Genomic DNA, 25,122 nt, shown 5'->3' on the forward strand with positions numbered 1-25,122 from the left:
GCAGGGAGCAGGGAGAATAACTGGACAGTATGGAGCCAGGGGGGGATGACGGACCGGACACCCGCCGCACAGTATAGCTGGAGCTGCAGGACGGGAGGAGGAGACGTAATACGGTGAGTCACGCTGCACAGGGACTTCGGCAAGTCACCTGAAGTGGCGTCCAAGTGGGGCTGTGATAATGCACGATTGCCAGCTCTGCAGCCCAGAATACACTGCAGCTCCTGTAGTGAGGTGGGCGGCTGGCAAAACATCTATATGGGCTCTCTATAGCCAGCAGTGCAGCCGATCCCTGCTAATACAGAGCGATGGTCGTGCAGCCTGTCCTAAGCTACCCGTGCTGACCCGCCCCTCTCATTACTCCTCTATGCATTGCTATTTACTTTATATGCACAGGAATCGAGCGTCCCAACCTGCAGCGGGGCAATGGATGCGATCGTTCAATTGGGCTCTGTCGCTTTAAATTTAAAACCCCCAGCTGGAATCCCGTGTAAGAAAACTAGGCGAATGCGCATGCGTCCGTGATTGCCGCGATGCTTCATGGGATTGTAGTCTTTTAATATTTTGCTGCCTATTTGTCAATGTGCCGATTGTACTACAATTCCCATTAGGCGTTGCAGGCACAGGGGGCGGGGTTTACAGCTGTGATAGAGATACTAAACTTGAATGAAGCGGCGGGAAGGGATTCTATCTTTGGGATTGATGAGCGATATTCGGCGATAACATCTGCTATATAGCAGCTGCTGATCATATTTCTCTGTAAGTATTACTGGCTGCTGCTGTACTGCCATGCATGGGAAGTTTCATTAATATTTCGGTAGACTGGATGCTGCGACCGGGTATTGCAGCTGATCGCTATAGCTCTCCTACCTATTGCACTGTACGGCTACTGTATTGCCCCCTATGCTGTAGACTGTGCATTTGCACTGTTTAGTTTATCACTCCATTTCAACTGCCTGATGATCTATACTGTGGTAGTGTACCAAACTCTTTATATATGGTGTATTTGAGTATAAATAAAAAAAATATTATATATATATATATATATATATATATATATATATATATATATATATATATATATATATATATATATATATATATATATATTTTACACACTGTGTATAGCGTATCTCTGCTCGCCATTATTGTATGTATTTGTACAGTGCTGCAGAAGATTTTGGCTATGTATATATTATTTGCATTTATCACTATGAACATTTGGTACCATACGACTCAATTATAGGGATTTGTATTTCCACATCTGTTTCTGGAAGTTGTGATGGTCAACTAACTATGCACAGTCTATGAGACCAAACTACCTGCAGTGGTCTCTACATTGCACAGTGTACAGAGTATGATTCTATGTAAATACAGTGTTGTCTATCAACCTGTGTTTGTTTTGTTTATTTACTGTTCGTTTGTTTATAAACTCGATTACTTACAGTTAAAAAAATATTTAACTGTTTCCTTGATTTGGTATGTTGAGGAGAAATTACAAAATTAAAATGAATTTGAAAGTATACATACTGTGTTTATTCTCCCCCCCCCCCCCCCCTCCCCTCATTTACTATTTGGACATTAAATCTACTTTCTTTTTTTTTCCTGTCCTAACTAACTGTATGAACTTAGCAGCCATGGTCCAGTTTTTAAAACCTGTTGGTTTTTACTGAGTCAGAATAGAGATACCTGCTGTAACTCTGAAGTGAATGAATGTATTTTTGCCTTGTTTACTCACCGATGTGATCTAATCTTGGCTGCTGTGTAACTTGTGGCCATTTTGTTTGCCCTGCTTGCTAGGTGCAAGTGTTCATATGAGTTATTTATAGGTAATGACTGCTATAATGCATTTATATAGTGCATTGAAAAATTCACATCAGTTAGTAAATTATTGAAACAGATCAGGCCGTACATGCATTGATCTGTTTCAATCATTGATCAGATTGGATGTGGATCTGTTGCCCTCATTTTCAAAGCTGTGCCACTGGGCATACACTTGTAGATTGCCGCCCCCCCCCCCATGTAGCAAAACTATTGATTCCCTCTCTGATATGAATCTGCTCTGAGAGAAATTGATTCCTACCACACACCATACATTGATTTTCCTTCTGCCCCACCCACGATTTATGGGGATTTTCTGTCTTGTCCAACCAATAGTTTCGGTTGAATCGCGATTGATAGAAATTTTAATTGATCGGACATGTTGAGACATAGGTTTCTGGCAGATTCGATCAATGATTAAATCTCCCGTGGATTGATTGGGAATATCGGTGTGTGTGGACATCTTTAAAGTCTAATGACCCTAGAGCTATTTACTTGGGGAGAAGCCATTTAATCTTCAGGTATGGTGTTTTTTATTTTTTTGTGGTGTGGGAGGGATCAAGAGTAACTGTAGGAAGCCCACATAACTCCATGCCAGTTACCCATTTTAGAAATTGGTTTCACTGACCAAGTGAAACTTGAATGGTTGCTCTGGGGAACTGCTCCATTGTTTGCACCTGTTTTTGAATGGGGCCCCAGTCTATCATGTGCATTACTATGTATATATAGCAAGGTATGCAATGTATGGAATAGTCTTTTGACTATAGAGTGCCAGTTGTGTTTGTATGTCACTGGAGGTGAACTCATCTACTGTACAGGGTATATACACTCTGGAATTTCCTGGAAGAACCTATCCATGGCACCTGGGTAGGATTGTACTGGTTGTCACCTGCGCATAGTAATGTGTGTGTACTGTAGACCCCACCCCCATTGCCAGAGCATGGATTGGATTGTAACTTGCTGTTAAGAATCTGCTGAATGTATGCTTTACGTGGGTCTTGTGTTATGTTATATCAGTGTGCATGGAATATGATGCGTAACATTTGCAGTTTGTGCATAAATGAATGCAGAAATTGCTGAGTAGTGAACCTCCCTGCAGTGTAGGGAGGGGATATTAGTTGGGAGATACTGTATAATGTCATGCAGTTATAAGCATGAATCATAGGTACCATTGAGCTGAAACCAGTATTTTCTCTATTTGGTATCACCTTTTATTGCTATCCTTTTGGCTTGGTTGATGTTTTCAGACCAGGCATAGCGAGGCTGTTTTGTGCTTGTTTTCCAGAATCTCAGCTGAGGTGGGAGGGCCCTGCTTCAGAGGAGGGGGGAGGGTGGGCTCTCCTGGGGTGGGGGTGGATTAGGGATGAGCCTGCTCTTGTAATAGGATCTCTTTGCAGCTCTAACCAACTACTACACTTCCTATTAGCTTCAAGTCTTGACTCTGCGAAAGCAGAACGCAAATAATGCAGCCTTTTCTCTAGAGCAATTTTTCTAATATTATAACGGTAGTTTCCCCCCAAATATCTTGTTTCAGCACCTCATTGTGCCTATCTTTTGTGTATTATTGCATGCTAATATATTGTTTACTACAATTGTATGCATGGTCCTAATCTTAAATAGGACTTTTCAAGAATCCCAGTCTTTTTTTTTTATTTGATTTTAAAGGTTTGGGTGGCAATATATACTGTATATAGAGCTAACATTTTCCGTATCGCTCTATAAAGTAGAAAACAAATAGGGGGGCATAGATGCATGAGACGTTCAAAGATCTGTACAATTAGGACATCCAGCAACACAATACATCGTTGATTTGAGACATCACCAATACTGGTAACATGTTCATATGATAAATTACAGCAGAATAAGAAACACTAGGACCTAGGTTCTCAATGTGTGGTATGCGTATCCCAGGGGGTACTTCTGATGGTTCCAGGGGGTGATGTACTTAGCCAAGAAAAACCAATGTTAAAGTTTTAGAAAATGATAGATCTTATTTAAGCGACACCAAATTAGTATTTTTTTAGCTAATTAAAAGCAATAGTAAATGCTTGGGACATTTTTAGAACCAAAATCGATCAAGATTAGTTGATAGAAAAGTTCAAAGGTGGCCATACAACTAGCGATTTTTTTTTTTTGCATGACAATCAGTCAAAATCTTAAAGGGAACCTTAAGGGCCGGTTCACACGGACGGCAGGCGGCGTTGGGTGGGCAGGAAGTCGCGTCATCCTGCGACGTCCCGTTCGGTGGCGGCGGTACAGAGATCGTCGCGATCGGCGTTTCTCGTCCCCGCAGGGGGACATATAGCCGCGCCGGCTAGCCGTCCCTGGACGTTGCATGCGGCTTCTAGGGACGGCCGAAACGATGCGTTAAATCGGGATCAGAACGCCGCGTTTATGCAATCGACGGTAATCGACAGTAACCGCGCAATGCTAAACGCTCCTATTCACTTGAATGGGAGAGTTTAGCCGATGGGTCCCGAACGCTTGACGGTAGACACCGCCAAGCGTCCGTGTGAACCGGCCCTAACTGTGAAAAATAAAGAGTTTCACTTACCTGGGGCTTCTAGCAGCCCCCTGTGCCCGCACCAGTCCTCCAAAATCCTCCGTTCCCCCGCCAGCTTGTTTCTTTTTAGCGGGCCACTGCGCCTGCGCAGCCCTGGCAATGTGTATCCTTGCTTGTGTTGCCAATAGCGCCCTACGCAGGTGCAGTGGGCCACCGAGGGAACGGCGCGGGCACAAGCTGGCTATTATCCGCAATTAAGGTTCCCTTTAATTCTCTTTGCCTTGGCCCTCTCCTTGCACAAATGCGGGTACAGTTTTGCTTCTCGCTAAGGGCTGGTTCACACTTGTTATAAAATCTGGTTTGGGGCCCGGACCAAAACCAGAGCCACGGATATGAATGTTAAAAATAGCCGCAGTCTTGACTCGCTTTCAAAACGGATCCATGTGCGTACCAGGTGGATCCGTTTTGAAAAACTGAACGGATGGTCTGGATTTGCAGGATTTTCACGGACCCCGGATACACGGAGGGGTAGTGAAAACCTATGTAAAAATGGAGCTCCCTCTACACGGGCATCTTTGGACACACAAACGGACCCATTTTCTGTGTCCCAGCCATGTCTGTGGGTGGGGAGTGGGCTGCCATGCTGGAGGGGGTAGCAGGAAGGGGGGCAGCAGGCACAGTGGCGGGGAGGGGGGGGGGTCATCTCCCCTCCCTCACCTGGGTTCCCCCACTTTCCCACTCCCCCCTCCAGCTAGTTTCATTCATTTAAAATCAATTTACCAGCAAGCAGCGAGCAGGGTTCACCCACCGTACTTTTGCAAACGATGGGTCCGTCAGACCCACCCGCGAGGTGGTCATTCTGCCGTAAGTACAAACTGTCGGCAGACTGATAAAACTGTTTTTGACTGGTCCGCTTGGCAGATCAGTCAAACAGTCTGATCAGTATGCTGACAGCTTGTACTCACGTGCAACTGTCGGCAGAACGACCGCACCGCGGGAGGGTCTGACGGACCAGTTGTTTGAAAAAGTACAGCATGTGTATGCGCCTTAACTGTGTTAGCTTATCACAAAAGTTCTCCTACTATGGCTATCATTCATAAATTGCTGGCGGTAAGGAGAACCCGTGCGGGAGAATACCGCCGTCGGTAGTTTAGCCTTCTGGGTGGTCATTCATAAAAATTGTGCCTGGTGCGATAGCAGTGCGGAGGTTTTCTAGAGAATGGTGTCGGTAGGCATGCGGAAACAGAAAAGCTGCCCGATTCCCTCCGTGCGCTGCTCTCTCTTCTGCTGCTTGGGAGGTCCGTCCCATTCACTTACAAGTACTCCGCAAGCTTCCCGCTACATCCAGGGGATCGGTAATCCCCTTCCGCATACCGCTATGCGGAAATGTTTATGAATGGACATTTTGCTACTTTTTCTGGATAACTGCGTATAGACACCGCACAAGGCGGTAAGTTATCACTCTGCACGGGAATGTCAGCTCCGCATGCGAAAAGAGACTTTATGAATTTACATTTTGCAATGTGGTCGGTAAAGTCAGTGGTATTAAGCATTTCCGCATGCGGGAATGCTTTATGAATGATAGCCTATATAGGAGTTTTATGGCCTTTTATTTGTCTAAGCATAAGGATTGATGCACGCAAGAATCAAGTTTGTCTACAGTCACCCTAAAGCTCAACACACACCATACAATCTTGGTTGTACAGATTTACCAAATCTATGTAGTATAAGGGCCAACAGATTGGAGATTTATTGATTGGATAAGCTCTTATACTACATGAAAGTGGTAAGATTGAACAACCAAGACTGTATGGTGTGTGTTGAGCCTATGGGTTTGTACACACGTCTGATTTTAATTGGCCAATTTTACCACTTCCATATACATTGAAGACTATGAGCAGATTGTGTAGGTAAGCTGTCACAGTACATAAGTGGTACAATTGGTCAATCAAAATTGGATTTGTGTACGCTAACCTGTGTCTGAAAAAGTCACTCTGCCATTACTGGCTTCAGAATGACGTGACCAGGGCTGGGAAGTTAATACAAAAATCATCCGACTCGTCCATTTATGAAACGTCCAACTTCGGGTACCCAGAATTTCTCCCCGACTCTGTCTCCTTAGTCTATTTACCAGGGCTGAAGAGTTGGTACAAAAATCATTCAACTACTCAGTTTATGAAACCACCGACTGATTCCGACTCCAGGTACCCAAAAACTACTCTGCCTCCTCGACTCTGACTACACAGCCCTGGAAGTGACAGCACTTTTCTTCCATGGCTAATTTTGAGATTTGAAGTATATATTAGAACGTAAGGATGATGCCCATACATTGCTCGATGTTGTGGCCTGATTGACCTTCAGATTCAATCGGTTTATTGAATCGGTACAAGACAACCATCCGATCAAATTGGGTGTGCAGCAGTAACGTCATTTAATAAAGTGTGTCGATCTAAAGACTGAACGGCAGGGCTGATTTTTTAATGTTACATAAAATAGATCCTACTGTCAAAGGTAATATTGATTGAAAACAAAATTGAATAGTATATGGCTAAAATATAACTTCTAAGTGAGCCTTAGAAAATTGACTTGTTCGTGGACAGCTTTGGACAGTTTTCAGTGATACAAGATATACTGTATTATGTTATCTTTCTTTCAATTAATACATGAGCCTCCATAGTCTTTACTATAACAGATTTGTTTTTATTAATTCTTATGAAAACTTTTACAAATATTTTACATTGTACTAAACCTTTCCTCTTGTTTTTTTACAGGTAGCCATGCCTACCAGGGGCGTCAAACGGAAATATCCGGAATGGGAGGAGTCTGTGCTGGATGGAAGTCTCTCATTTGAGGCTGAGAGTTACTTATTCTTCCGTCAGTCCTTGCTGAACATATCCCTTGAGAAGTACAACAAAGGGCGATCAATGGCAGAGCCTAGCTTGCGTCGTTATGTGCTCGTTGCTAATACTCTTCGGATAATACAGAATGAAATCCACTATGAAAGTCCCTGCCATTCCCCTGCCGAGTATGGTGGGTCTCCTGCCACATGTGAGCTGTCAGCTGAGGATGGTGGATGTTCTAGTCTACCTCCAGATTTGGAAAATATTTTGGTGACTCCAGTAGGAGATGACATAACTTTGTCTGCTGCTGTTTCCTCCATCTTAAGCGAGTTAGAAAGTGTTTTAGAGGAAAGCTCTCCGCAGCGATTTCAGTGTCCCGTTGCCACTGCTGGTCCTGAAACCGAAGTAGAGTCTGTCAGCCAAGTGTGCTCAGATATACCAATCCCTCAACTTCCAGATACTAGTGTTGAGGCAACTCGGGAAGAGGGATTTGATAACAACTCTGCCTCTATGGAAGACAGCCAGGACATGGAATTAATAAGGGAACTGGTGTTGGCTGCTGCTTGTTCGGAAGACCTTTCAGCGCCTGTTCCAAAATCTGAGGCTGAGTTACCAGTTGCCATGGACACCTCTGTTGTGGCACCAGTGCCTGTCGAGGCTCCTCTGCCTTCTAATGTACACTCTCCAGCAGACTCGGTCACTTCCAGTGGTGAAAGGATGGAGACCGAAGCCTCATCGGAAAACACTGCATCGTCTGTACCGGTTACAAACCTCAGATCCTCACAGTCAATTTTTGGCAGCTTTGAGGTCTTAAATGCAAGCTACCTTAATGACGTCTCTTTTGATGACCGGTTTTCGGACATTGACACGTCTGTATTTGAGAGAGAAGCTCTGTCTTTAGGCTGTTCAAATCAACGATTGTCTGCATCAGATGACTACCGGTTTCCTTCCTCTTGTTGTTCTCCGACCTACAGCTCTGGCCAAGGTGTGCGAGAACTCGGAGACCTTGACAATATTTTTGAAATCCTTGTTGGGTCTTAACATCTTGTTTTGAGTAAAAGATGGTGCTGTGGTAAACTGACAAGTATGATAATCCTGCCCTGGGACGACTGTGAGCTTTTGCGTATTTGCACAAAAGTGATGCTGTTCTTTTCTGGTTAGCTAGCATTTAATGCAAAAAAATGGTGCCTACAACTAGTAACTACAAGTGTTTAATGTTTACAGAAGCTATGCAGAAATTTAGACTTCTTTCCCCCCCCCCCCTTTTTTTTTTTTTTCTCTACATTTAAAAACCTCTTTTAATACCGTGATGTGTTATACGTTTACTTACTGTTCAATGGGCAGGCAAGCAACACGCTATGTCTTCTATGAAGATTATTTTAAGTATTTGATGATATTCTTATTATTTTTAAAGCTCAGATCAACTGTCACGCCTGAGATCTTCCAGTAGTTTTATTTTTTTATTTTTCTTCCATGCGCTGTGGAAGATCTCAAATCAGGTGATGCATGGTCACTTTATTGGGACTGGATTGTACCTAGTCTTCTGTTTCAGAATGCATATTTTTACATTTCCAATCTACTATTATTTAATTTTATTTACTTTAAAATACGTTGCTTTCTGTGCTCCCACTTCCATTATCCATCTGTTGAAGTTTAAGTCTAACAAAAACACGCCCTATAATGCTCTAGGAACAGTCAGAACTGCTTTCAGGTTTTATTGTTGTCTGTAGTCATGACAGAGAAACTCCCTTCATTTCCTGCCCCTGATGATATAACAGGAAGTAGTCTTATCTCCAGGGCAAGGAGCACATTCATCAATGATGAATTCTGTTAGCTGTTTTTAACACTACTCAGGGAAAATGAATTTTGTAGCTGTCATGTAGATAAATCTACTTCTTGCATAGACAGCAATAAAAACCAGGAGAGCCATCTAGAAATCTCTACAATAAACTAAACTTAACTAAACCACCAATCTCCGTTCTACGCAAACTTAAATTGGCTGGACTTTTTTTTTATTTAAAAGGCACTTAAAGAGACATTCCGCTTTTGTTGACCTATTTGTGACCTAATCAAAAGGTTGTTAATTTTTTATTGAATCTCAGCTTGCAGCCCGAATCGAATGTCCTAAAAGGGTCTATTGGCTCTAATAGAAACTATTACCAACTGTGAAATGAGTAGATTTTGGCGTATAGCACCTGCCTGGAAATCCCTAGTACCTACCCTAATCCTACATCACTAATTATTAGGAATAGAAAGTATTGGCACTCTGGAGTTTTGTTTTTTGTTTTTTTTACTCTATCCACAAAAGTGGAATGTCCTATTTCATGCTTTTCCTTGGTGCTAGCAAGTTGGCCCTTCCTCTTGAGAAGCTATTCTGCTGAGGTCTTTTGCAGCTGTACTGTGCTCCTCATTGTTCACATGATGTCCCCAGTAAATGGAATGTGGATGGAGAGTTCACCACTTGGGTACAAGGGAGCCTTTGGAAGCCAATAGTTTATTCAACTTGCTAGCATCCAAAGAACTTGAATATCAGTTTTGTAAAGCGTTGGTCTTGAATATACATACATGGTAAACTAAAGCCCTAGATCATTCTCCCACATTTTTCATCATAGTGGACCAGACAATTGCACACGCAATTTTCACTTTTGATGGAATCCTTCCAGAGAAATTTCATTTTGAGGTGCCAGTCACATGACCAAGTATCCCTTCACAAAACTGGAAGCTGCTTGGAAAGTGCACACTGCCCAGTAAGCGAAAACACTCACTGCACTGACCTCCCTCTGCTGGTTAGAAAGAACTTTACTCTTTGTGGCCAGTAATACAGCTCAGCAGTCTTATCTTCGTCCCCAACTTAATGCTGAGTGTGTAATGAAGTTTCTCTCTCTTCACACCCTTTCTATTGTGTTTATAAAAGGAGTATCTCTCATCACTCTGCCTGCTTATCTAGCCCCTTTTATAACTAAACTAAGTGGGTGTGGGAAGTGTTAAAGCCCCCCCCCCCCCCCCCCCTTCTGAGCTGGACTGAGGAAGTTAGATTCTGCTGAGTTCATCTCAGCAGCAAAGGGAAGGAGGGGGAGTGGTCTGGTGGGGTCAACCTCCCAGCCCCACCCTTACTGTCTCATGTCAGTGATGGTTGGATAAAGATATTTGGACAGCAAATAAGAGACCTTATCTGACCAATAAAATTGAAACCATTACTGGGTCAGGAAGAGGAGTTGGAGGAACCAAGCAGCCATGATTTTCAATCTATTTTGTTACAAAAAGTGCAAAGGTGCAGTTTTCAAAACGTAGTTCATTGTTAAACGATGGATATTATCCTGTGTATTTAAAGTGGGAATGTGATCTAGGGCTTGAAGTTGTGTATCTACTCAAATAGAAATATTCAGTATGGCCATCACTAAGTGGGAGCACAGAATATATTTATTTATTTTTTCTTTGGGAGACGGGATGGTATGAAATGTGATTTAAGTGACCTCATGATGCACAATAGCTTCCTATAACGTCTGCAAAACCGCCATACATTAAAGTTCATAGTAAATTACGTTTGGCCCTGTATAGGTAGCTATTCTGACACCGTATATCAGTGTTCTCAATTCAGCCTCTCTATAAAGCTGGAAGTACTGAGATAATGAATTCACACTGCTGGCAATTCCCTATGAGATTTAGGACTGAACCTTTTTGTATAGAAATAGCCACTACAGTGCTAGCAGGTTACAAGATCTCGTAAAGCGGACCTGAACTCAGAACTTCCTCTTAAAGGACAGCATAATAACCTTTAAATAAAAACATTTCCTTGTTACAGCTGATACAAATCCTTCAATAAATCTGCAGTGTGTCTTCTTCCTGCTTTCATGGAAGCAGATATAGGGTTAACAGCCTGTGTTTACAAATTAGCTGCTCTGCAGAGGCAGCCAGCTGACACAGCTGGCAGATTAAATTACAGTGGTGATTAGTCACAAATGAGGGGGAATTTAGACAGGCTAAACTCTCTAAATACATACAAGGTGCATTTCTCTGTTTTTCTTCTGTCCTGTGCAGGAGTTCAGGTCCACTTTAAAAGAGCAAATAGCATAGAAAACTAGTAAATGTACACCTGAATGGAGAGGATTATGGAGGCTGCCATATATATTTGTTTTTTTCTTACACTGTCATAATTTCACCTTAAAAGGATGCTGAATTGAATATGTATTAGTTGGCTGCCCCCTCCAGTCCGAGGGGGTTTTCTGTACATCACAAAACCTTTTGATACTGAGATAATCAGCCTGGGCATTGCTGATGGTTTTTGCAAACCGTATCCTTATTAAAAGTTGAAAAGTATTTCAAAAAACGAGTTGAAAAGTGTTACAAAAAACTAAATTCTGCAATGTGGGCATTTTAGTGTTATGGTGGTGGGCGTCTTTTGAATTTTTGATGATTTTTTTTTTTCTTTTGCCTTGGTATTTTTCATTTAAAGAAAAATGCGGGTTGGCAAACCCTGCTGAAAAGTTTCTGAACTTTGTTGTCCATGGCAACCAGCCATTCTGCTGCGTCCTCATGCCTTAAAAACTCACAGGAGAATATGGTTGCTATTGGCAATAGGGGTGTTTATTTCATGAGGCCTAAGGAATCTCCAGCCATGTTTGTCGACATAAGCTTTGTATTGTGAAAATTCTGGCCTTTGCCGCCAGTCACTGTTACTTTATGTTGGAAAGTACAGTACAAGAAAGGTTGTCTCTGTCATGCAGTATAAAGCTGTGAATTTTTTTTTTTTTTTTTTTTTTTTATTTGAATGTTATTTTGTATCCCAGATGGAAGTCGAGTGTTCATGTTGCTGACAACTAGGACATAAAATATGAGGGAAATCAATTTGTCAGATGGTAACTGTATGCTGCAGAATTTTGCCCTTAACACTGGAAAAGCTTTTTTATGAGCAGCAAGATACAAGTATCTCATTGACCATGCAGAGAGCAGTCAAGAAGTACAAGAGCATTGCCCATAGCAACCACTCAATTATTTCTTTACTAATGACTCCACTAAACAATCACTTGTCTGTTGGACGACTAAACGTTCCCTCTACACTGATTTCCCAAAAGGTGCCTGTATTCACTTTGTCCTTATAAACTGTGAGCATATGTGACATGTAAGTGCCTAGCGATACCAGTAGGCATCTTCACAAGCCATACAGCAGATGCTCTAATCCGGCAGGCCATACTACCTCACATCGTATGACAGAACCAAATGGATTTTCACTGTATCTGCCTAGGGTTGGTGATGGTTATGTCTAAGAGAACTCATGGAGAAGAATATGATTTGCTTGATCAGCTGATAGATTTGCAAAGCTCTGATTTGCCGTGGTCTGATCATGCTTTAGCACATGATCATGACTAGCAAATCAGAGACTTGCTCCATGAGTTCTGTTACACATAACCTTAGGACCTTTGCACAGTTCTGAAATTGATTACTTTTGAGAGATTTTTAATGTTAGATCATTGCATTGTTTTACTGGATCAAGCAGTACAAATGATTGCAGTGGACTTTAAATAACGTTCATATAAATATATGTATACGCTGAAAGTTTGGCAACAGTCTAATAAACGTGTAGATTTTGGCCAGAAAGTTAAATAGAGAGATGGACTGCTTGACTGACAGTTGTCCCAGCAGGAGCCATAGATATTCCTTCTGGAAATACATTTTAAATAAGACCAAGGCAAACTTTTTCAGTTAGATTGTGTTTAATTGCAATAACTAAAAATTGCAGGAAGGCTTCTATTTAACATCTTGAGGATTGGGAGGGTATTGGGTCAAAAAAGCAGCCAGTCTGGGCAGTTGTGATTACTATGTGGTCTGGGTGGAAATAAGTAAGACGGGGAAGTTTGCTCTTTATACCCATTAGAGCGCTGTGGGTGTCAGAGCCCCATGCAAGGTACATAAGGATGCACTGAGGAACCTCTGGGTTGCCTGCAGGTTTTACACTGATAGAATGATTTCCTTCTTGGAGGTGACTGAACAATTGTGTTACAAAGCTTCATCTGGGAAACAATTCTCTTCTGAGATAAAACTATTCTTGTGTTCCACGGAGCCATTTCATTTTGCACATGTTTTTTGTTTTAGAAAAACTGTTATTTAATGTTTGTCTTGTATAACAGAAATCTATGCAATATGTACAGACAAGAAATGATTTGTTTATATATTTACTTTTTTCTAAATTAAGAAAAATAAAAGATTTTTGGAAAAAAAAATGTCTCCTCATTGCTGGAATATGTGTCTGCATGTGTGTCAAGGCATGCCTGTGTGTATTTGTGTGCATGCATTCACCCGTGTGTCTGCTGGTCATGGTCACATGGCTTGTGTGCCTGTTTCCAAAACTCATGTGGATGAGCTTGCCTGGGGCATCTTTAATTGCTCCCACCAGTTTAGGTGGTCTAGAGGAGGCATAGCCAAAATCGCATTGCACGTTATACAAAATATGCTTCGCTGCAGACGTTATGCAGTACCACACTGCATGCATTGCGTCATGGCAACAGATTGTCACACCTTCCGATGCAACTCACCACAACGCACCAGTGTGACAGTAGCCGTATCCAGCTGAACAAGTTAATAATCAGCAGTTAAATGACAACTGTAATGGTTATGGAGGCTGCCAAATTTCTTTCCTTTTTAAGCAATACCAGTTGCATGATGATCCTTTGCCTCTAATACTTTTAGTCATAGCCCCTAAACAAGCATGCAGCAGATCAGGCGTTTCTGACCATGTCAGATCTGACAAGATTAGCTGCATGCTGGTTTCTGGTGTGATTCACACTACTGCAGCCAAACAGATCAGCCGGACAGCCAAGCAACTGGTATTGTATAACAGGAAATAAATATGGCAGCTTTCATTTTCAGTTTAACAAACACTGTGAGATATATATATGGGTGGGTATGGTCCAAATCAAACAAAAACTGCTCAGACAATTTTTAAGAAAATATCTACAAAAACTTTTATTAATCACTGTATCAAGACAAAACAATTTAAAAATGTGAGCCTCCCGAGCCTCCCCAAAGAAGCACCCACCCCACCTGACAAGCCCCTCCCCTACAGCCTTCAATTACCCTCATCCAATAGCTAGCCCCTACTTGACCTGTAATCAAAAAGATGAAGTGAAGCATGTGCACCTGCCTCACTGCAAAAATTCAAACACCAGTGTACCCGTCTGGGCTCAGACTCCTAATGTCCGGTTATTGGATAATCTCATCTGGTCCTCACATTAATATTAAATCGTGATACCAAAAAAGGGGGACCAAATCCTCTCGGAAAATATATGAAAGTTCCAATTATGGGACAAGCGGCCAGTTCAATAATGATGCAATATCTTCAAATGATGGTAGGTTGATTCATATATTCCTAGTGTATAAGCCACAGATAGGGACATTAAGTCAGCAGATGTATAGGCCAGGGTCATCTTATCCAATAGAGAAAGGTAAGGCAAGGAAATCCAACAAGAGTAGTAAGCCACAATAGCATAAGCCTCTGGTTCAAGCAGCAGAGATAGACATCCCTGCGTACAGATTCTCCTTCATAGGGTAATGCATGTAATTCTCATTGCCTCAGCACAGTTCAATCAAGTTAATGCAGCACAAGCAATACAGCAAGCAGGCCACCAGCACAGTAGAACCAGTTTGGCAGCAGCAGAAGCACAAAAAGAAGAGAGCAAGCAAGCCTTAAGCAACATGGATTGTTCTTACATATACTGTAGTTCCTCTCCGGGATCAACCAGAAGTTGCCCGCCGGATGGCCTCAATACTCTGTGGCTGGATAATCATTGCAGGCTGGTCTTCGGCTGGGGCTAGTGGATGCTGGATGAGGCTGCCGGGTGAACTAGATGCCCAGGTGTACGGCCGATGGCCAGGCAAATCACAGGTGCGTGGTGCGGGGAGGCCGGGACGCAGCACATGCGTCCTCGACCGGTTTCGCCGGACTTCCGGCTTCCTCTGGAGGTATGACACTTCCTGTGTCGCCTCCTATTTATTCCCCCCGAGGTCCTGGCAAGGGCAGAGAGGCCAAACCACGCCCGCCCCCACCGGCGGCCAATGCCGGGCGGGAGGGCGGAGCCGGCCGACACCACGGGCAGGCACCAATCATCTACCCGAAGCGTCAGCACGGCACCGCCCACCCGCCCGAACACCCGCCGGGCGACGGGGCGGGGCAGGCAGACACCACGCGAAAGTCGCTAAGCAACCAACACGGCGCGTCCGCCAAGCCCCGCCCCCACGCCCAGACATGCCGCCGGAGGGGGCGGGCGAGGACGAGCGCAACACCAGCCCACGCCAGACCAGGAAGGGAAACAGCACAGGGGCGGCATCAGGTAAACAAATCTCAGATCCTCCCAAATGCAGCATATAGAACATTGAATCTCAGGTTTTACAATAACATAGTAACTAAACCCATTACATAGTGACAATGGAAAGCGTCCTGTCTATATTGATTCAAATACCCAGGAGCTCAACATAAATCGCGGCTCATATTAACATAAGTCGCGTATTTAAACATTCCTGGCATAAGGGCAAACATCAGCCCATAATATGGCAAATACCTATACAGCGATCACACATCTAGATGTCTGGCGATGTGCGGTAGGAAAACCCCCCATCCACGGGGTCGGCCAAGCATGCCACAGATACCAGATCAGCTATAGATCCCACAAGCCCATCAGAGTGGTAAAAACGAAGCATAACTAGTATGCTCGTTCAGACCAGGGGGCCTGGTAGCCTCCAGTTCGAAAATCCAGCGTGACTCCTTTTGCAGTAATAGGCGATCCATGTCCCCACCTCTGATGGAGGCATGGATCCGATCAAGGCCTACAAACCGCATTGCGGTACGGCTACCCGCATGCATAGTTTTAAAGTGTCTGGCTACCGGAGTGAAACTGGACAGGCTTTTACTTTTAACATTGGTCACATGTTCAGAAATCCGTGAACATAGTTCACGTTTAGTTTTACCTATATAAAATGCACCGCAAGGGCACAGAAGAAGATACACTACCAAAGTGGTATTGCAATTAACATAATGTGCCAATTCCCAGTTTCTACCATCCGGCAGCCTGACACTTTTTCCCACCTGTATATACCTGCACATGGTGCAGCCACCACAGGTGTAAGTGCCTGTCACTTTACAATGTTTAGATCCAATAGAAGGATCCGAAAAGTGGCTACCAACCACCCTATCTCTCAAAGAAGGAGCCCGTCTAAAAGAAAATAAAGGTTTGGTAGGAATGATTTTGTTCAATCTGGAATCATTGGTCAAAATATGCCAATGTTTCTCAATTATGTGGGCAATCTTGGAGTGTTGAGCTGAATATCTGGTGCAAAAGCGCATTTTCAGTTGTTCAGTAATTGGCTAGTCCAAACCTCCCCCTCAAGCTAATGAGCTTGTTGGACATTTTAACTTGTGCACCATCACAACAAAAGATCGCAATGCTCAGGGGTGTATAAACTTTTGTTGGTAACAAAAACTATCCCATGGATGTTTCTGGTGTTCGGCCTAGTGCACACCAGAGCGGTTTTGCTGCGGTTTGGGATCCGCTTGCGGGTGCGGATCCGATAGGGTAATGTATTTCAATGGGCTGGTGCACACCAGAGCGGGAGGCGTTCTGCAGAAACGCATACTCCCGGGCTGCTGCAGATTTTTGATTGCGGATGCGTTTCTGCCTCAATGTTAAGTATAGGAAAAACGCAAACCGCTCTGAAAAAACGGCACTTCAGAGCGGTTTGCCAGGCGTTTTTGTTACAGTAGCTGTTCAGCAACAGCTTTACTGTAACAATTTCTTGAAATCTACTACACCAAAAACGCTTCCCAAAACCGCAAAATGCTAGCTGAAACGCTACAGAAAAAGAAGAAAAAGCGTTTCAAAATCTGCTAGCATTTTGCGGATCTGCTAGCGGGTTTTGGTGTGCACCGGGCCTCAAAGCCATCTAAAATAACATTCTGCTGTGGAGTCTTCCAAGCCTGCTATGGAATACACCCCTAACTAGGGATGTTCAATGTGATGCAAATAATTTTGAGCTGATGCAGCATTCAGCAAATATATGCAGCTTGAACACGAACCAATCAAATCCTGCTGGGGGTAAACTTTGATTGGTCCGTTTTCAAGCTGCATAAACTTGCGTACAAAATTTGCATAATCCTGCAAAACCTCCAAAATGATTTGCATTCTTTGACTATCCCTAACAATGCTCAAACCACATACCCACATCGAATTTGTTTTTTCAAACTGTGGTGGCCACACTGCGTATGCCAGTGTTCCGGCTTGAGTGGAGATGGAGTCCTTAATCTGTATTGCTACCACATATACCTCCATTAGCATGCAATGTAGATGACTGTTATCTCACCAGTCCGTAGTCCTTTTCTCACTCTATGGCCCTTATTCTAGGAGATGTTTGTTTTTTGTTTTTGTTTTTTTTGTATCTTTTGTTTTTAAAATAACTGTTCAGCTGTTCTGTTTTTAAAATAATGTTTCAATATAGTTTGAGTCAAACACATGAAAGGTAACAGTAATCATTGCAACGTTCGACTACACAATTTTTTTTTAGATTTGCCGCATGGCAAATCGACTATAGAAATTATAGTTATAAAAAGTCAGTATACATACTAGAGCAAGACTAGACATTAGCCATTAATTGCATCATTGCGCAAAAGGTGGATCAGCACATCACCAGGCTGCCATCCGAATGGCCTCCAATCAGAGGTGCGCTGAGCCCCCCCAGAAACTGCAAACGCACCTTGAACCCAAACAGAAGCTCTGCATATACACCAAAAGCAAAGCTGTTAAGTGGGAGCAGCTGACCAAAAATGAATTAGTACATGGCAAGGAAATGAACAGCGCTACTTAAAAACAGATAAGTGCCTACCTGCAAGAGAGTGCAAGCCCCACTTGTGGGATAAAATACACACCTAGCATACACATAACCTGTCTATGTTGGTTTCCAGTACTTGTCCCTACCACTCCCAAGTCATCCCCCTATGGGAGGGGACCTAACACTAACTAAATCTTAACATATGCATAGCCTGGGTGCTCTACCAAGTAAAGTTGAAAATTGCGCAAAAGGTAGATCAGGGCATCACCAGGCCGCCTCCGAATGGCCTCTAATCAGAGGTGCGCTGAGCCCCCCCAGAAACTGCAAACGCACCATGAACCCAAATTGCATCATAATGACTTATAGAAACAGCCTAATGTGCAGATGAAGACAACTAGGTACTAGCCTATACAATCTTTCTCACTTAAATAAGTGTTCACTGTAACCCCTGAAAATCAAAGTGCAAATGTTTTTTTCTAAATGGTGCCATAAGAAAAGAGTGAGAGAGGAAAAAAAGAGATGAGTTTTTTTATTTATAAAGTACTATCAACATTATTTTCTTCCTGGTTGCTTTTAAGGTTGGGTGCATACTAAGCGGAATTGCATGCGTTTTTCAATAGTGCACTCCTGAAAACCGCAAGCAATTCTGCTTAGTGCGCACCCAGCCTAAAGGTATTTTATTGATCAGGTATGAAAATATCACCTAGGTGAAAACTTAGCTGAAAAAGGGGATTGAATAAGGGCTGTATTATGCTGCAGTTTTCTAGTACTTACTAGTGGCTATGTTTAGCCAAAGCAAGATGTGGTTATTTTAAAGCCCATGGCACTGTTACTAGTCTCTTTGGAGATTTTGGACATAGACAAAAGATTTGATATGTTACATCAAATAATTCTTCAAATGGTAGACTGAAGCAAATCTGTAGCAAAATTTAATTTTTTTTAAAGTCATACTTGCCTATGGAAAGGGAAGGCTCTGGATCTCATAGAGCAATCCCTGCTTCAAATTTGCCTCCTCCGGTAACCCTTAGGAAGGCTTGGAAAGCACTCGTGCCAGGGCAGCTTTGCGCAAGGGCATGTGCATGCACAGTAGGAAGCCGCCCATATTTTGGAAGCAATTAGGGACACCAGTGCTTCTCAAGCCTTCTGAGGATCCACAAAGGAGTATTCAACCAGCTGGGCGAATACCTGCACAGAGGGTGACAGCACAGGAATGAGGGGCCAATAGAGCACCCAAAAGGCTCTACAGGATTCAAAGCCTTCCTTTTTCATGGGTGAGTATTAAACTTTATTTTTTTATTTTTTTTTATAGGACACCTGAAGTGAAAGGGACATGGAGGCTTTAAAGGACAATTGTCATGAGAAGAATATGGAGGCTGACATATTTCCTTTTAAACAATTCAAGTTGCCTGGCAGCCCTGCTGATGTATTTGTCTGCAGTAGTGTCTGAATCACACCAGAAACTGGTTCAGGGTCTGTGGCTAAAAGTATTATGCTGGGAATACACAATGAGATTTACTGTCTGATCTTATTTCTGATCGATTTTCTTATCTTTTCTGATCAATTTCCATTCACTTCTATTAGAAATCGATCAGAAAAACAATCGAAAATATGATCGGACATGTTGGAAAGTATCTATTGAACCATCTATCTGCTGAAAAAACGTATGGTGTATTCCCAGCATTAGAGACAGAGGATTATCAGGACAGCCATGCAACAGATATTGCTTGAAAGGAATTAAAAATGGCAGCCTCCATATACCTCACTACAGTTGTCCTTTAAGGGGTTTTTACCCCTAAGGCCAGTTTTTACACTTTTTTTTTTTGCGTTGCTGCGCCTGCCACATCACACCACAACGCAAAAAACAAAAACACTCATATGACCCTGCGGCAGAGTGCACTGACTGGGTCAAATGCATAGCGCCACCCCCTGCTCAGGGACATACTCCCTAGTGGGCAGCAGGAAGTTCGTCCCTCTGATTGCCTTCGATGGACGCCGTGGTGCTTGCAATAAGGCACTCCTGCCCCTGAAATGTAAAGATTACATTTAAAAAATGCTTTAGTTGCCTCACATTTTTATGCAATCATTTGTTTGCCCCACTGAATTAAAACTGAAAGTCTGCACTTCAACTGCATCTGAGGCTAGCTTCACAGTGGGATGTTGCGTTGTGATGCAACATTAAAGACGCAACATTACAACGCAACACACTAAAAAAGTCAGAACGCACAATAACACTGCGTTACCATGGCATACAGTAGATACAGTGGAGCATACAGGCAATGCCAGGTATGCTTCCCCTGTATCTGTTAACGTCTGCGTTAAAGAGACTCCGTAACAAAAATTGCATCCTGTTTTTTATCATCCTACAAGTTCCAAAAGCTATTCTAATGTGTTCTAGCTTACTGCAGTACTTTCTACTATAACAGTCTCTGTAATAAATCAATGTATCTTTCCCCTGTCAGACTTGTCCGCCTGTGTCTGGAAGGCTGCCAAGTTCTTCAGTGTTGTGGTTCTGTGATGCATCTCCCCCCTCCTGGCCCCTCTCTGCACACTGCCTGATTATTATTAAGATTAGAGCAGCTTCTTTCTGCTCTCTTATCTTTTACAAGCTGGATAAATCGTCCTCTGAGCTGGCTGGGCTTTCACATACTGAGGAATTACAGACAAGGGCAAAGCTGTTTGCAGGAAGAAAAGAGCAGCCTGAAACTTCAGTGCATGAGAGCAGAAGGGGAAAAGAAACACACAAATGATCTCTTGAGATTCAAAAGGAAGGGTGTATACAGCCTGCTTGTGTATGGATGTATTTTCTATGTGTGGACATACTGTACATCAACCTACTTCCTGTTTTGGTGGCCATTTTGTTTGTTTATAAACAAACTTTTTAAAACTGTTTTTAACCACTTTTAATGCGGCGAGGAGTGGCGAAATTGTGACAGAGGGTAATAGGAGATGTCCCCTAACGCATTGGTATGTTTACTTTTGTGCGATTTTAACAATACAGATTCTCTTTAATGCAACATTTACACTGCGACTTTAACGCCGCACTGTGAACGTCGCATAGGGTTAACTTTGCAGTGCGGTAATCTGCGTCATAGGACTTTATTAACCTCCCTAGCCTTCTGGACGAGCTGAGCTTGTCCAGAGACGCTAGAGGGCACCTCTCAGGCCCCGCTGGACGATTTGAATAATTTTTTTCAAAACACGCAGCAAACCCGCTCGCCGCTACCCGACGCGAAAGAGGGGCCCCCGCAGACCCCGTGTGCAGCCTGGCCAATCGCCGCCAGGCTGCGCTTTGGGGTGGATTGGGAGTCCCTGTGACGTCGATGACGTCACTCCGTTTGTCGCCATGGCGACGGGGGAAGCCCTAAAGGAAATCCCGTTCAGAACGGGATTTCCTTATGAGCGTGATCGCCGGCGGCAATCGGAAGGGTGGGAGTGAGCAGGAAGCGGAGAATCATGTAGCTAGCGCTAGGCTAGCTACATTATATAAAAAAAAAATCGGGATAAAAAAAACCCCTCAGGAAATCAGAACGCCCAGCAGGTTAACGTAGGAAAATTACGTCCTACAGGATCTTCTAAAAAATTAGCATATTGTGATCAAGTTCATTATTTTCTGTAATGTACTGATAAACATTAGACTTTCATATATTCTAGATTCATTACACACAACTGAAGTAGTTCAAGCCTTTTATTGTTTTAATATTGATGATTTTGGCATACATCTCATGAAAACCCAAATTTCCTATCTCAAAAAATTAGTATATTTCATCCGACCAATAAAAGAAAAGTGTTTTTAAAACAAAAAAGTCAACCTTCAAATAATTATGTTCAGTTATGCACTCAATACTTGGTCGGGAATCCTTTTGCAGAAATGGCTGCTTCAATGCGGCGTGGCATGGAGGCAATCAGCCTGTAGCGCTGCTCAGGTGTTATGGAGGCCCAGGATGCTTCGATAGCGGCCTTAAGCTCATCCAGAGTGTTGGGCCTTGCGTCTCTCAACTTTCTCTTCACAATATCCCACAGATTATCTATGGGGTTCAGGTCAGGAGAGTTGGCAGGCCAATTGAGCACAGTAATACCATGGTCAGTAAACCATTTACCAGTGGTTTTGGCACTGTGAGCAGGTGCCAGGTCATGCTGAAAAATGAAATCTTCATCTCCATAAAGCTTTTCAGCAGATGGAAGCATGAACCCACTTTTGAACCAGAAACAGCGGCAGAAGTGCCTGACCTGGGCTACAGAGAAGCAGCACTGGACTGTTCCTCAGTGGTCCAAAGTACTTTTTTTTTCAGATGAAAGCAACTTTTACATGTCATTCAGAAATCAAGGTGCCAGAGTCTGGAGGAAGACTGGGGAGAGGGAAATGCCAAAATGCCTGAAGTCCAGTGTCAAGTATCCACAGTCAGTGCTGGTCTGGGGTGCCATGTCAGCTGCTGGTGTTGGTCCACTGTGTTTTATCAAGGGCAGGGTCAATGCAGCTAGCTATCAGGAGATTTTGGAGCACTTCATGCTTCCATCTGCTGAAAAGCTTTATGGAGATGAAGATTTCATTTTTCAGCACGACCTGGCACCTGCTCACAGTGCCAAAACCACTGGTAAATGGTTTACTGACCATGGTATTACTGTGCTCAATTGGCCTGCCAACTCTCCTGACCTGAACCCCATAGAGATTCTGTGGGATATTGTGAAGAGAAAGTTGAGAGACGCAAGACCCAACACTCTGGATGAGCTTAAGGCCGCTAATGAAGCATCCTGGGCCTCCATAACACCTGCGCAGTGCCACAGGCTGATTGCCTCCATGCCACGCCGCATTGAAGCAGTAATTTCTGCAGGAGGATTCCTGAACAAGTATTGAGTGCATAACTGAACATAATTATTTGAAGGTTGACTTTTTTGTTTTAAAAACACTTTTCTTTTATTGGTCGGATGAAATATGCTAATTTTTTGAGATAGCAATTTTGGGTTTTCATGAGCTGTATGCCAAAATCATCAATATTAAAACAATAAAAGGCTTGAACTACTTCAGTTGTGTTTATTTGAATCTAAAATATATGAAAGTCTAATGTTTATCAGTACATTACAGAAAATAATGAACTTTATCACAATATGCTAATTTTTTGGGAAGATCCTGTACTGTGAACCCAGCCTCAGTTTCATTTAAAATTCATTGTGGTAATATACAGAATATTAGAAAAAAAGGTTGTCTCTATCCAAATATTTATGGACCATGAACTGTACATCTGACTTTAAAGGGACACAGAGCACTTATTAAAAATGAAATATTGGCTTGCCTGGGGCTTCCTCCAGCCCACCGTCGGCCGCAAGGTCCCGCGGCGTCCTCCTGGCTCCTTTTCCGGCCCCAGCTGGCGGCTCCGTTATGGGACGACTTCGACCTGAAGTCGTCAGGCCCGCTTCCCACTTTGCGACATCACGCCATCAGGCGTAAAAGTCCTGCACATGCGCGGTTCTCTAATATTGAACCGCGCATGCGCAGGACTCTCATGCCAGCCAAAAGGGCAAAGTGACAAAGCGGGAAGTAGGCCTGACGACTTCAGGCCGAAGTCGTCCCATAACAGAGCCGGGACCGGGAGAGGAGCCAGGAGGATGCCGGTGGACCTTGTGGCCTACGGTGAGCTGGAGGAGGCCCCAGGTAAGTCACCATTTCATTTTTAACGAGTGCTCAGGGTCCCTTTAAAAATACGGCGACTGCTTTTTTACAGCAGCACGAATAACTTGTTTTTTTTTATTTGGTTTATTTATAAAGACTATTATTGGAGGAGAAATAGAAATGTATGTATTTTTTTCTCTTTTAATTAGTTTACATTTATTAGGAGTTTGAGTCTGTGTATTTTTCCCCTGACTCTGACTCCAGATAGCCAAAAATTTCTCCGATTTTTAATTTATTATTTTTTTTTACTGGGACCACCTACATTTTTTATTTTCTTCCCAAGAATTGTTTTATATTCTAGGCTTTTTATGGGAAAAAATAGGTGTAAATGCAGAAAAAAACATTTTGACTTTTTTTTTTTTTTCTCTTCCAAAGGGTGTATTACCAAGCATTAAGTTGAGGTTGTCAATCATTTAGCCCATTTTAATCTATTGGTTGATCTGAATGCATTATACTATATACAGTAAGGTGGGATTGCTCTGCTTCAGTTATATGACTAAACGGCTTGAAACGGCGCGCTGTCGCCAGGGCCATTTTTACTGACTTTTGGATGTCATTTTAATGATTTTAAAATAAAGCGCTTATTTTTACTATTGGTGGTGCCTGCCTCAGTGGACTTTTATGCTAGTTGGCCACTTGGTGCTCGAAGATCCTTTGTTCATGGGTGCTCCGTCACATCAGGGCCCTTATGCAATAAACGTTTTCTCCTGAGTTTTCTCCTGGGTGTTATTTTTAAACTTGTCAATAAAATGCCTTTTAAGCCACCAGAAAGCAAGAAAATACTCAAAATAATGTTGATAGTACTTTTACACCTACTTTTTGGTACGTTTGTAGTTGAAAAGTGCTGAAAAGTTATTTTAAATAGAAGATGAAAAATTATCTCCCAGGAGAAAACTGTTGGATACATTTGGTCAAGGCCATTTTTGGTATTTTGTGTGGAATATCTCCAGTAGGGTTGTGCGCTATGAGTAGTTAGAGTACGTAGCTACTCGTAACTGAAATTTAAAATAGATAGGGCTGCCCACGGCAGATGGCGGGTTAACTGACTTAAGCCTGTAGCCGATGTGTTCCGCTCGTGGTCCACATAACTACACTACTTCCTCCTCCAAACCTGGAAGTAGTGATGGGCTCACGAGTACATAACTAACTTTGTGATTCTAATGAGGCTTAATAGCCTCAGGTGTGCGGCTGGGAGAGAGGGGGTTAATTACCCAGATGTCTGGCGCTATAATGGGATGCTTTCCATTACTCACTACCTCGCACTTCCAGAAGAAGGACGTGCGCGGTAGTGAGTCGTGGAACGCGTCCCATTTTATTTATTGTATTTATAAAGCGCTAACATATTACGCGGCGCTGGACATTAGTTTAGGTTACAGACAATATTTAGGGGTTACATACAGCAATACGACAATACAGGAGTACAAGAAAAAACAGATCACGCAGCACAGTATGAGTACAAGGTAATGCTTAGTCAGTCACTGGAT

General features: G+C 42.9%; 1 protein-coding gene and 1 long non-coding RNA gene across 3 annotated transcripts in view; one reads left to right on the forward strand and one right to left on the reverse strand.

The window, feature by feature from the left end:
• LOC137528956 (uncharacterized) overlaps positions 1–25,122 on the reverse strand; it is a 94,312-nt gene that overhangs the window by 18,693 nt on the left and 50,497 nt on the right. The window lies entirely within an intron of this gene.
• On the forward strand, positions 23–10,124 carry LOC137528954 (SERTA domain-containing protein 2-like). 2 transcript variants are annotated; one of them, XM_068250771.1, is made up of 2 exons: positions 23–113; positions 7,093–10,124. In XM_068250771.1, exon 2 carries the CDS (start codon positions 7,099–7,101, stop codon positions 8,200–8,202), a length of 1,104 nt encoding a protein of 367 aa, XP_068106872.1. In that variant the 5' UTR covers positions 23–113; positions 7,093–7,098; the 3' UTR covers positions 8,203–10,124. The 2 variants fall into 2 exon arrangements, with proteins under 2 accessions (XP_068106872.1, XP_068106873.1); XM_068250772.1 differs by lacking the exon at positions 23–113 and adding an exon at positions 698–756.

This window comes from Hyperolius riggenbachi, chromosome 8 (assembly GCF_040937935.1).
Source record: "Hyperolius riggenbachi isolate aHypRig1 chromosome 8, aHypRig1.pri, whole genome shotgun sequence".
In the NCBI taxonomy this organism is placed as follows: domain Eukaryota; kingdom Metazoa; phylum Chordata; class Amphibia; order Anura; family Hyperoliidae; genus Hyperolius; species Hyperolius riggenbachi.

Bases quoted from the DNA above. Each gene is read 5' to 3' on its own strand.
- LOC137528954 (XM_068250771.1), top strand. From the start codon at position 7,099: ATGCCTACCAGGGGCGTCAAACGGAAATATCCGGAATGGGAGGAGTCT.